At 44.4% G+C, this 13,829-nt stretch overlaps 1 protein-coding gene across 1 annotated transcript in view; it reads left to right on the forward strand.

Annotated features, from left to right (window-relative positions):
* Positions 1-13,829, forward strand: part of SYNPR (synaptoporin) — a 46,623-nt gene that overhangs the window by 12,668 nt on the left and 20,126 nt on the right. The window contains exon 2 of the mRNA XM_009329491.1: positions 2,880-3,004. Within this exon, the coding sequence (XP_009327766.1) occupies positions 2,880-3,004 (125 nt within the window). The remainder of the gene's footprint in view (positions 1-2,879; positions 3,005-13,829) is intronic.

The following is a 13,829-nucleotide window of genomic DNA, read 5'->3' on the forward strand; positions in this document are numbered from 1 at the left end:
ACTGCCTCAGAATTACAGCATGCACAAAAAACGACAAGTAAATCTTGGCTTAATGCACCAGGCGCTCCACTGACAACATAAAACAGCAAAACTCGGGGGAAAAAAAAAAGGAAAAATGCAGAGGTAGGAGGAGAAGGTTGCTTGGGCGAGAGGAGAATTATGCCTGCTGCTTGGCCAAGATATCCCAGGGAAACGCCAGAGATTTACAGCCCTCACCCTGCTCTCCTGCAATGTAAAACATAAATATGCTTCCAAAAGGTGCTGCATGGCCTCGGCACACAGCTGTGGGGACCGGCTGGGCGTTATTGGCAGCTGGGCAATCCCAGCCGTGAGCAGCATCTGATCCAGGCGCAGCAGAGAGCCAAGCTCAGGTTGGCTGAGGCCTTGCTGAGATTTGGTATAAAAATCTCCAGCTGTGCCCTTTTCCCTTTCCCACCTGCCTTGTGGATGCTGCCTGGGTGCTTGTAGCAGAGTGTGTGCTGAGTAAGGATGGAAACTGGTGCGCAGCCCTGGTGGGTTGTGGCTGGAGAGGAAGGAGGCTGAAGGGTTTGCTGAACGAGTGAAAGCATCTGAAAAGCCTCTGGTTAAGAGCTGAATGTGGGGCTAAAGGGTGAGTAAAGGCTAGCTCTGAACTGTCTGAGGGACCGAGACTTCAGGTGTCCAAGTCTGCTGTCAAAGATGCTCTCAATAAGGGAGAGGAAAAACTAGGAACTCTGGAGGAGATCCTTTCTGAGAAGGAATAGCCTGAGCTGTGTTTTTGGGCATGGCTCCATGGCCTTGGTGAATAAACATGGTGGCACACATTTATGCTGATTTCCAGTACTTGATTAAAGGACTGGAATTTCAATTGTATGTCTTTCTTCTGCTTATCCCCATGCTGAGAGCTGTAGCTGAGAGGTGATGGCTCTTCCTTTATGGCAGGTCCATCTCAAACTGCAGCCCTTCAGTTCCCTTTTTATGTATCACTGCATTAATCTTTGTGTCTCCCTATGTATCTGCAAAACACTAGCATTTGCAACTCCATTAATTAGGCCAGAAAGCAGGTCAGCACTAATCTCTCCTGTTCTCCTTAATATATTGTTTTCTGACATCGCCTCACAAATTAAACTGAGATGATTAATACTGATTTTCAGTGCTGTGCTACATGTAAGGGCAGAAACTTCTTGTATTTACAGAGGAAGTGTCTCATTTAGGATGAAGGAACACTATTCAAATTGTAGTAGAAACATTTATTTCATGGCACGTATTTAACAAGTCAATTCACAGTAAAGTTCAGTTTTCCTTTTTTTCAGCGAGCTCAGCATGAAGAATTGATTCAATCAAAGTTTTTATCAACTTTCCTTATCATTGGGCACCTAAATACCTTTGCAAATCTGTCCTCAGTGATACGCCCTGGTCACACTCACTGGAAGTGAGTAGCAGGGCGGGAACTTGCATTATTCTCCTGTTATTCTCTGCGCTCCATCGTGCTCAGCACATCACCTTGCAGTCAGGGAGGCTCTCCCTACCCCAATGCTCAGGAGTCGCTCCTGTAACCTGGCAGTGTCCGGGGAAAAAGTGCACATGCAAAGCTGAAGTCCAAGGCGGCTGCTGAAGTGCCTGGCCTTGCTCACGCTGTGAATTGGGAGAACTCAGATTAACGGTGTGTTTTGCAGAGCCTTGCGCAGCAAGGATAGGTCTATTTTTTTCTATTTATTATATTTCCGTATTGCTTTTACTGAATCATTCAGTCCTTTATTTTGCCATTACATTTGCTTGCTGTATATTTTTTCAGTGTCCAAGTACACATTTTCTTTTCCAGATGCGTGCACTGTTTGTTTCCTCTGTGTTGCTGGCTTTTAGCTTATTTAATTGTGACTGGGGTCAGGGGTTTACTTGTCATATCTGCCCCACTCTAGATCTCAGAGTAACTCTGTTAAAGCTGCTGGAGTTACTTTATCTCTATAGTGCTACAATCAACAAAATCTAGCCTGTCCTTTAATTTAAACTACAACTGCATAAATAAGCTGTTCCCACTTCTGCTCAGGGTCTTCCAAGGAAGCCGACATCAATGATGTTTTAAGATACTCATTCCTGTTTCCAATTCCTCTGTTTGAACCCTTGATATAAATATAAATGCTGATGTGTCTCTGGCCTGCGCGCTCCCTCCTCCACCTTTTTTCTCCTGAAAGATTAAGATGCGATACAGGTTTGCATCAGCACCACCCAAGCTCTTTGTTCCTGTCCGGTTTGCCTGAGCTTATCCTACATCTTGATTTTTTTTCTGTTTTGCTGAGCATTGGTTTACTGCACCTCTGTATCCATCTTGAGTTATGGCGGTAATTTAGGAAAAATAATCAAAAAATCGTTGTGTTTTTTCCAAGTCATACATTAAATGGAAGAAGGGCAGCATGATTCTGTGTTTTGCCATGTAATGGGATGGCAGCCACACGAACTGTCTTGGTCTACTATTGCTACTCCTGGTTGCTCCTTATAAATACTTCTGCCAGTGTTTTATTTGGGTTAAGACTGACTTATTATGCTCAGTCAATATTCATACTTCTCTTGTCCGAGCTTGCCTGTCAGCTGGATGATTTAAATAGCTGCCTGGGTTGTGAATCCCAGATGGGGTTCAAGACAGGCGTGGAGGGCTGAGATGCCTGGCACAGACAAATGCTGATGTTTCTGTCTACGTGTGGCAACAGAGCTTCACGTTTTGTGGTTCTTTGTATCGGCTTGCGGGAAGGGCGCAGGAGTAATGTATGGCAATGCCTTGAGTGCACGGAGTGATGGATAACCTGACCCGAGGGGGCTGGTGCTGCAGCGAGAGCTGCTGCATGGATCTGCTTGTGGTGGTTGCTGAAAAGAAATAAAATAAAAATGTTGTTTGTTTTTGACAGCTTTTTGCAATCTTTGCATTTGCAACATGCGGTGGGTACTCTGGAGGACTGCGCCTCAGTGTGGACTGTGCAAACAAGTCAGAGAGTGACCTCAACATTGACATAGCCTTTGCCTACCCCTTCAGGTAACCCGGTTTGGTTCGTGGCGGTTCGTTTGCAGGGAGGCAGGCATTCGGGGGCTGATGCGAAGCCCATTTTCGGTGGGGTTTCCCATCATTTATAGCAGCTTTTGATTAAGCACCGATCTGGGGCTCCCGAATTCTCCTCACAGTATTGTTCAGGCTCTGGGTGTGCAGGAGGAATGAATTTGGCTAGAGCTGGTGTGGATGGGGCTGCAGGTACTGCTGGGGAATGGGAGCTCAGCGAAGGAGAAGAAAGCAGCTGTGGGCATGCAGAGCCCCGTAAAGGCCAGGACAGCTCAGGGGGTGGAAGACAGCAGGCAAGGGAAAAGAACAAAAACACATTGGCCCAAGAAAAAAATGGAGATAAAGTAGCTAAAGTAGCCATTAACTGTGGTGTACCCATTAACTAAGCTGGAAATGAGGGAGGATTCTCAACCGTTGGAGTAGCAAGAAGAGCCACTCCATGGGGAAGCAAAAGACAAAACAGGTTTGAACCGTAATTTTGAAATGCTTTTGAAAATTCTACTAATTGCCTGTCTGCATCTCTTGGTGCCTGAATACTTTAAACCTTGAAACCTAGTGACTTAGGAAAACAGATTTTCTGTTAAGTAAGTCTGAAAGCTGTAGTGAGGGGTGTGTGTGTGTGTATATATGTGTGTATATATATATATATAAAAATTCATGCCATTTTTCATGCCATTTAGGATCCTGCTTCAAAAGAACATCCACAGTTCTGTTTTTAAAGATGTCAAGTCCACTCTAGAAACCTTTCACTTCTGTATAAGTGATTTCTTTAAGGAATTGAGATGATTAAGAAAAGAATGCATAATCCAATCTCAAGCCCAGTACACTATGACTAAAATTACTTTGCTTTCTTGGGAAATCACATGCTGTTTTGCTTATGATTGCTGTGCACAGACCAGACGTAATAGCATCTACTTCTTTAACATGTTCTAAAATATAGCATCTTCCAAAGAGTGGAAACTGAATTTGATTTCTTGAACTGTTGTTCTTCCTTGACACACATTTATTACTCCAAAGAGTCACATTTTCTGGTATTACAAATGTTTACTTTTTGTCTTGAACTTGTCTGCATTTTCTTTAATTTCTGCTTAGTATGCATGAGATAGATCCTGAAAATTGAGTTATGTGAATTGGTAATGTGATTCACTTCCAAATAGGTCATATCTCCAGCATTCATTACAGAATACACCCTACAGTAAAGTACTTTTAATTTGCATGATTATAAAATAGTACTTTATATAAAAAGTTAATAAAATGGAGAGAAGTAGCCAGCAAGTATCTCCTGGTGCTTTGCCAGGCATGTCGACCATTGCTTTTAGAAGGATGTGGCTGGATCTGCAATTTCCCACAGTCTTGCTTCTTAGAAAACTGCAAACATTGTTGGGTAATTGTAGCATTCCAGTGTATTGGAAAGATGATGCAAAATAGGATTTATTTGCAGAAGAGATCCGACTGAGGATGTAGCTGGCCCTTGAACTGCCTGTGTGGCTCCCAGGTGTGGCTGGGTGTGCTCAGAGCAGGGTGGGACATAGGAGGAGCCTGTACCTGCAGACTGGGTGTATGGCACGTACAGCGGGATGGCTGGCCACATGGTGGAAATATACCTGTCATTTGCAGGTGAGAAAGGAGATGACACTTGTCCAGATGGTGTTTTGGGAGAAGCATGAAGATACTCGATTTTTGTGCAATTTGGAACTCTGCATGCAAACCTGAGGCACGTGCAAAAAGTATCCAAAGATGTACAGACTACATGGGGTAGCAGATGTGCACCTGGAAAATCTGGCCTGGTGCTACCTGTGGTAGTTGGTGTCATTTTACTGTTTCATCTAAATATTCCCATGACTTCCTCATGCTGTTTCCACTTTTTTCCACTGCTCCTTTGACAGATTGGAGAGGGGATGCTCTAAAAACAGAAGTGAGCTTAGTTGGGAAAGGTAATATCTCATACTAGAGCAGTTGATACCCTTGGAAAAAGCAGACGCATTTTAAGTTCAGGCTCCCTCGTCAGGACTGTGATCCTGAAGCTCATCTGCCTGCATGGGCATGTAGGCTTTGTGTAGGTAGGATGAATTTCCCACCGGTTGTCTTGCATCCAGGTCTGAATAAGTCCATATTCATGTGGCATTTTCCTTCCGAATGCCTTCAGTGGTCTGATTATTGGCTGACAGCTGGGGGAGGTGTAGGTGGAAGGAGAGATGCTGCTGAGCATCTGACATTGCAGTGCTGTTGTGGCTGTCAGCAATGACACTGAAGCAGTTGAATACCTGAGCGCTGCTTTTTGAGCTGTGCCTTCCAGCATGACTTGAAATGAAGAAAGCCATACAGCTGTGCTAGCAGCTGCTTTCATTCCTGTTGCTGTGAGTTTGAGGTTTTGTTTTCTTCTCCTAGAAGTTGAACTGCTAGACCTTGGCTAGTTAATGAGTAAGTGTCAAGAGCTTTAAGCAAGTAAACAAAAAAGGCTCAACAGGACAGCTTGGCAAAGCAAGAGGACTTGGATGTTTTGGAAATGAGATTGAAGGAGCCTGAAAATGTTCCCATTAAAGCAAGATCAGAACAGGGAGGGAGCTTTCCAGACTGAAAAGGGGTCATCTCACATGTGACCACATGCTTCTGGGGCCCATCACCTTAGAATAAAGAAAGGGAGGATGTAGGAGGGCAAAACCAGTGCTGATGGGGTCTGGGGATGTGTGATTAAAACATACCAATTGCTGAGCTGACTTCAAACCAGTGATTTAGGTAGCCCCAGGCCAGTCCTGAATGTACTGAAGAAGCGCTGCACTCCACAGCAGGTAGCTCCAGATGCTCCTGTGTTGTGGTTTAACCTCAGCCGGCAGCTGAGCACCACACAGCCGCTCGCTCGCTGCCCCCGCCCCTGGTGGGATGGGGGAGAGAGTCGGAAGAGTAAAAGTGAGAAAACTTGTGGGTTGAGATAAAAACAGTTTAATAATTGAAATAAAATAATAATAATAAAAGAATATACAAAGCAAGTGATGCACAATGCAATTGCTCACCACCCGCTGACCGATGCCCAACCAGTCCCCGAGCAGCGGCCCCCCCGGCCAGCTTTCCCCCAGTTTATGTACTGAGCATGACGTCCCATGGGATGGAATGTCCCTCTGGCCAGTTGGGGTCAGCTGTCCTGGCTGTGCCCCCTCCCAGCTTCTTGTGCACCTCCAGCCTTCTCAGTCGGTAGAGCATGGGGAGCTGAGAAGTCCTTGACTAGTGTAAGCACTGCTCAGCAACAACTAAAACATCGGTGTGTTATCAACATTATTCTCATCCTAAATCCAAAACACAGCACTGTACCAGCTACTAGGAAGAAAATTAACTCTATCCCAGCCGAAACCAGGACATCCTGCAATCCAAGGAGCATCTCCGTACCGTCTTACTGAGATTTTTCTCAGCCAACCTACAAGTCGCAAAAGTCTCCAGCAAACAATGTAAATGAATTCAAGATAAATCATTAGTTCCAGCAGACAGGGAGTTTTGAAGGGTACAGTTAAAAAATCAAGAAAGAATTAATATTAGTTTAAAGTTATGGTAAGATGATAGTTGTGCTTGGCTCCTGCATTATCTTACTGACGTAACTCTGGCAGCAGGAACTTGTGGAGCACCAAAAAAAAAACCAAAAACCCAAAGAAAACCCCTGCACAAGGTGGTTGCTTCTCATTTCTGCCAGAATCACATCCTCTTCCCAGTTTAATTCTCAACCTGGATTCATCTGCCCTTTGAAAAGGGAGAAGTGAGGAAATAGAGATAAGTACATGAATCACTAGATAAGACCATCAGATTAATCTGCTGAAGTGGTGCTTATGCACGGCTGGGAGAAGCAATCCCTTCAGAGAAAAGCCCATGTGGTGGGTCCCTGTGTGGGGCTGTCGTGTGGCAGGAGTGTGGGGAGGCAGAGGGGTCCCCCGTCTGAGGGGTACCCCGTGCCGGGGCTCCTGCTCTGGACTTGCACTACTGGGGTGCAGTAACCACAGAGGAGTCTCTCCAGCGTCACTGCTGAGTAATTGAACTCAAACCTGGCTCCACCATCTCTCCTGGAATAGGAGGCAAGGTGGATGCTTTTCCCACCTACAACTACACCGATTCATTTAAGCTTCCTGCAACCCAGATCTGTGACCCTGTAGTCACCTTGTAATGTGCAATGAAACCTGTAGTCCAAACCCTAATACCCCCCAGCAGTTCTCCTGGAGCTCTGCCACGCTTTTCTACATATCCTGCCAGACTCTCCCATGTCCAAGCTGATCTTCATAAGGCCATTCCAAATAATCACTTGAAGTTTTCTCTCATTTATTCTGCCTGCTTCTAGTTTTATCACAAAGGATTTCTTTACCTCTTCATGCTTTAAAACGCAAATCAGCCTTTCTTCTGGGTACCTGTATATGTATTTCAAAAGTTTTACAAGTTCATGTATGGAAAAAACTTCTCTGGTCCCACACTAGCAGTTTTTCTCAGCATTAGGATCTGTGCTTGGTACAGTAGCTATTGCAAATTTGGCACACATGAGGATGTTCATCAACTTGACCCTCACCCCAGTAATGATTTTTTTGAGTGGAGGAAAAAAATCAGCATCTTGGAATTGTTTGTTACTCTTGCAGTCCGTCACCCCTTCAAATCAGATTTGTCACTCATCCACGTGCCCTGAAGCAATATTTTCTCTGTAGCGAGGGCCCTGGTGAAGGTCCTGTTTGTTTGTTTATTATTTTCTTCTGATGCCAGCAACATTTTTATCATGTACTTTGCTATTCATTGGTTTTACTTTGATAGTAAGTGGTTGAATAGTATACCTGCCGTGCATGTATTTGTTGCTCGTATTCATCATTTTAAGGTGCTTTTTAAGCAATCCTCCTAAAAGTAAACTACTTTGATTGCCAGCTCAGTTGTCAGGCTTGACTTACCGAGTCTGTACTGAAGATTTTTGCTATATAATTATTCATGTCGTAAACTTAATGTTTTTCTTGTAATTGGCAGAGTTGCACTGAAATGTTCGGGCTTCAGGTACTGATTTAAATGAAACTTTGCATAACAGAAACGCTCTCATGATGCTGTGCTGCACAGACAGGCAGCACACTGCCAGGCAGAGATATTATCTGCTAATATCATCACCTGCTGCTTTGTGGTAATCTCACTTCTGCAAATCCCTGTCCTGACCAAGGGAGGAATGCCTTGTTCAGACCCTGGCTGCAGGGTGACGCTGCACAGGGCCCGTGGTAGGGGTGAGCACCAGGAGCGGAGGGGGTTGGGCTGCACGGGTCTGCAGTGCGGTGGGAAGGGAGGAGCATTCCAATACAATCCCATAACTGTGCTGTCTGTTACGTCTTGAGGCAGATCCCGAACTAAAATATCTTTGCCTTTAGCTTTTGGAGGTGCTTTAGCCCAGGCTACATACACAGGGTATCCCCAAGTTAAATGCGGCATGGGAATTCATCTGGAGTATATCTTGCCTTTTCTTGTGGCTTTCATCCTGCAAGCTAGTTGGAAAATACTGGCCCAGAGGATCAAATGATAATTTTTTAACACAGTTTCACCTAAGCTAATGGCTAAGGTAAGTATGTGCACAGGTGTTAGGAGAATTGAGCCATGGCTACTGGTGAGACAGGATGGGATTGCCTGGTGGTGCTAACGTGAGAGCCTGATGAAAGGATATGTCTGTGCATGTCTTTGTATCACAGCAGTGAGCAAAACATGTTGTTTTCCATTTTATTTTAAATCACCTATTAGTATCTTTCCAGTGTGTTAGTAAAACTGTCTCTTGAAGTAATCCTTGCTTCTGAAGGAAAAGGAAATTGTATTTTATGGGAGCTTTTCATTCACTCTCTAAGCATCTCATTTGAATAAAGACATTCCCATTGAGCACCCTTTAAAGTGTACGCCTCATCTGCATGTGGTGGGTAGGCTAGTCTTTCATTTGAAATATGACAGCCAGATCTAAATTGCCTACTTAGAAGCTACAGATGATAATTAAGGAGAACGTAGCTAACCCTTTGTGCTTTGCAACTATCTTTCTTTGGAAAAAAACTCTGTTAATGTTAGCACATTTCTGTGCCAGAGTGTACCAGCCTTCTTTTATTATTATCCGTTTGTAGTAAATCTTGCTTCAGAATTCACTGGAAAACATTTTGGCCAACAGATTATAAATGTCCATTACGGCTGGGAGACCAGGAGCTGCTGATAAATAGGAAGTCTTCAAACTAAGTAGTTGCCTGCAATGCTGACTTTCAGGCAACTATGGCAGGCTCTCCTCCCGGCTGTCTTGGACTGTTGGACCAGTTGAGGGTGGGAGAAAGGAAGGAATAAAGTCATCTAGTCAGTTAAACTCCCTGTTTTGCACATGTTCATCACACAGAAGATGCCCCTTCTGCAAAGGCAAATTGTGGCCTCGTAACACTTCTGTGGGTAGATGGAAGCAAAAGCAAGCCAGCAGAAGTTGCTGTGCCAAAATGTAGATGCCCCAGTTCCCAGGCAGACTTGGCAGAGCTCCTGGGAAGATGAGAGGCGCTGGTTAAACTCTGCGTGACCCATTCCAGCTTAATGAAGGGAGAAATCTCCACCCTGGAACTCCTTAGATCAAAACTTGGTGCCTTTTGAAAAGCTGTGCTTTTGCACAAACGGGAGTCACAGGCATGGTCGGGTGAATTTCAGCAGTGAAGAGCACAAGCTGCATGGTCGCAGTGGTCCCTTCTGGCTCTGCAATCGGTCGGTCCGATTGCAGTGAAAGCTGCATCAGTTTAGTGCCTTTTCTTGCCAAACCGCGACCACCTCATCTAGCACTGCAGATCTGGGGTTAACATCTGAACTGACAAGGAAAGGCGTTCAATAATACATCAGTGAAGCTGGAGATTTTCATCAATACCCCAATTATATAAATTGGCTCTTTAGGATGGGCACTAAGGGCTCAGTCATGGCCTTGATTATCTTCTTCCACAACAGTTTCAAACCCTGATCTCAGTAGTGCTTTTTATACCTAATTTTGGCCTTTTGTTGAATAGATTTGCCTAACAAGGACTTCTAGGTTTTAACTACTGTTAGTGGAAACTGAAAATTATGCGAGTGAGGAGCCTAATGTTGCATCCTGCTGAGCAAAATTCAGGAAATAAATCCTTCAGGATACAGGTATCTCTAATTGTGACACCTTCACAAAAGTCTCTTCATATTTAATGTGACCTAATGATGCAAAGCAGACTGAAGCATTAAGATGTATTTTTAACTAGGAAATACAGATGTTATTTTTTTTCTTAGTTGTGATTCATACATTCTGGTAATTTATAGGGCTGTCCAGAAAATTTCAGTTCCATTTTTTCAAAATCTTTTTTTTTCCAATTGAAACCCAGTAAAAAGATTTTATTCCTTAGTGACATGAACGCAAGAACTTTCCGAGCTATTTAAAGTATGGCCCCAGCACATGGCTTCCCTGGCGGTGAAGGCATCAGAGACCTCGGTCAAGTCACCATACTGAAGCAAGTCTGTAAGCAACCTGAATGTGGAGCTTGCACAGCCAAGCTGAGCACTCTAATCAATGAGCTATTGGCTTAGTTAGAGCTGTTGCTCTTACATTATCCTGGGTCAGGGAAAAGGTGATCCAGGTCTGCAGAATAAATATATTTCTTTTCAGCTTTGAATGAACATAGTTTTTAATAGGAAAGAATATTTCGCATTTTTGTAACCAGCGCTAGTTATTATTAGAGAGGATAGTAGAGCGGAAGAAAATGTCTGTGCTTTTGTACTTGGACAGCCGTGGTCTGCAGTAGTGGCTGTCCATGAGCACCATGTATAATTTAATTCCTGTTGTCAGGGAGTTTGATGAAATCATTGCTGGTCTGATTAAAACAGATAAAAATAAGGATGGCTTTGTGGCTTTTCTAGGTTTGAGTGCCTCTTCCTGACCCCAATTACAGTCTTCAAAACCCACTTTGTAGAAATCTTCATGATTGGCAACTTGGCCAAAGAATGGTTATTACTACCAGTTTGCACTTTTGTTTGAACTGTGGATAAATGCAAGTATCCTTTTCCCAGCAGCAAGGGACCAGGAGATGCTTCCAGTCACTTGATGCTTTGTTCCTGCATGAGATCTATAGAAAACCACCAGAAATCTGATACAGTCACATCTTCACCTTCTCTTTGAGGCTGACCCTGTGCACGTGGTCCTGAGCACAACCGATGCACTGTGTCACATGAAGGAAGAGATTGCCCACCGCACCCACAGTTTGCTAGGTGATCTGAATAGCTTGGCTTCTGTGCCAAACTATTTTGTACACGGCCAAGAAACCATAGCCCAAGGGTGGCTACATATGTGGCAAAGTCTTTGCTCATTCATGCCGCTGGTGTGTTGGGCTGTGCCCAATGATACGCTGCTTGAGTAGGTCAGAGAAGGAGGCTGGCCAATATTTGTAAAACTGTGAAGTCCCCGGTCCATTGCACAACCGGGGAGAGGCTGATTGCTCCAGCCAGTAGGCTTGTCATGGGGCAGCAGCTCTGCAGACAAGATGTCTTCTCCAGATGTTGTCGTCTTCTCAGTTGCCGCTATCCTCAGTGTTCTCCAGCTTCTACTTTGTAGTTTTTAATCCCTTAAAACTTGAAGCAAACGCGTCCTTGAATGCTGAACTGGGGCCATAGAGGAGGCTTGTCTTGCTTTGCAGCTCTTCAGACTGGTCAGCTGTTGTCTTCTGTTATGAACATCCATGCACACACTTGCAGAAACACAGAGCTCGTGGACACACAGCTGGCTGGGAAGTAAATGGGGAAGGAAAGTGGTAGCAACTTTCTGGAGATGGTGTCTGCTGCAGAGAAGGGAGAATGCTGCTTCTTAAATCTTTGTTAAATTGTAGAAGCTTTTTTTTTGGCACTCAAAACAATTGGATTCTTGTCGAGTTTGGATGGTATTGATCCAGACTGGCTTATTTTGCTTCATAGAGACTATATTTTATGCCTAACGCTCTTTTGGTGCCAGAAAAATTCTGCATTAATACTTTAGCTAGAATTTGTTCTTAAAGTGGAAGTCACTTTTGGATTTGTTAATATATGCAGCTTTTCCACAATTTGAATTTTTAGTATATATTCATGAATAGTCTCTGTGGTACTGTGCAGTGGTGGTGTTTTATCTGTGCCTGCCACAAAGGCTTTTTCTAAAAGTCAGGCTTTTTACAACTTCCCTTGCAAATTTCTTTTTGCACGTTTTCATGCTGCCAGTACAGAAGCAACGAAAGCAGAAACCCTTCGGCTTTGCTTTGTTTGGCATTTGATCCCATACTTCAGACGGCGTGTGGTGACCCAGCTAGGGGACAATCAAACACACGTCCTTCCCCTTTTCCCTGCTCCCAAATGTGCATTCGCTGTGCAGCAGCCCTGAAGGACCTAGCAGCCCCAGGACCGTAGGGCACTGGATATGTGGGATGTCTTTGGTCTCTTCTCACACCTGGCTTCTACATGAATTTATTTGCCAAGGGTTTAATGCAATATTTCTTCTTATTCAATAGACTGTGGAGAGGGTGGGCATCCAACCCCATGCAGCATAGCCCCACTCAGTGAGGTACCTCTCACTGTCCTGTCTGGATTCCCAGAAGCGACACTTCATGGGTTATTCAGTGTGAAGGTGCCGGCAGTTTGTCCCTCAGCAGACCCGCAGGTCTGCCTCAGCTCCTGCCCTGTGTGCTGCTCAGCCTGCGATTGAGCCCACGGGCTCCCTGAGGAAAGGATTTGGCATGTGCTTCGAATGAGAATATTTTGACTGGGAGTTTTATTGGAATTGTGCTGTGAAACTCTACAGAGAACTTAATTTGATTGATTTAAGTACCTTAGGACAATATACTTGGGAAAATTTTAGTTAAAATACAAAGTTAATGTTAAAATACAATACAAAGGAATAAACGTTGCTGCATCTTCTGTAATTGCTTTTGCATTTATCTCAGCTGGTCTTGGAGGTGAAATTGCTGCTTTCATGGTTTATAGACCTAGATTAAACTGTATGTGAACCCTGCTTCTCACAGGGCAAAGGATTTATGCTTTCAGGTGGTTCTGGCTGAACACCAGGTGATGCCCAAGAATTTGGATTGATTTTACATGGAGTTCATAGCCCATTTGATTGCGGAAGGCAAGGTGAATTGGAGGTGGTGCAAATGCTATGAAGCGATGCGAGCAGCAGCAGAGCGTGTTGAGGTGCAGGAAGGGAGGGCTCAGCAGTCCCACATCGCTCCACGCAAATGCACTGCCCAGGGATTTGATACACCCACTTCCCAGAAACAGTCTTATTAGGTTCAATGACTGGTTTTTAGGCCTTTGCTTTATGCTTTCTATTGCTTATGTTCTATCTCTAGATGTTTAGATCTTTGTAGATTTTTCTCCAAATGGATGCTTTTGTTCTGCTCTGACAGAGGCTTGTTAGTTTGGAAGCTGATTCCCGTATCTGTCCAGAGGAGAGGGCAGCAGGAGGGACATCAGAGCTATGGGTTCAGTTAGGATCTCATGGTGGGACCAGGTAACGTTGGATGGTTGTGTATGTGGCAATGCAAATACATGCCTGTGGCATTTCCAGGCCTCCTAATTTGTGTTGTTCCATGGACACGATGACTTTTTGAAGATAATCAAGGGCTACCTTCCTTCAGAGATAGTAGCTAAGCTTCCTAGTGACTGGGAAGCAGTTCACCCCAAGAAAACAGCTCAGTGAAAGGAAATCAGAGAGCAATGCCACCAGTGTGTGCCACAAAGAACGGTAAGTGCCCAATCTGAGAGGTATTTGGGTTTGTAAAGACCAGTGGAGCCTGTCTTTGAGTGCTATGCTCTGCTTGCACAGCAAGGAAGAGCG

This window comes from Pygoscelis adeliae, unplaced genomic scaffold (assembly GCF_000699105.1).
Source record: "Pygoscelis adeliae isolate BGI_AS28 unplaced genomic scaffold, ASM69910v1 Scaffold148, whole genome shotgun sequence".
Classification (NCBI taxonomy): Eukaryota; Metazoa; Chordata; class Aves; order Sphenisciformes; family Spheniscidae; genus Pygoscelis; species Pygoscelis adeliae.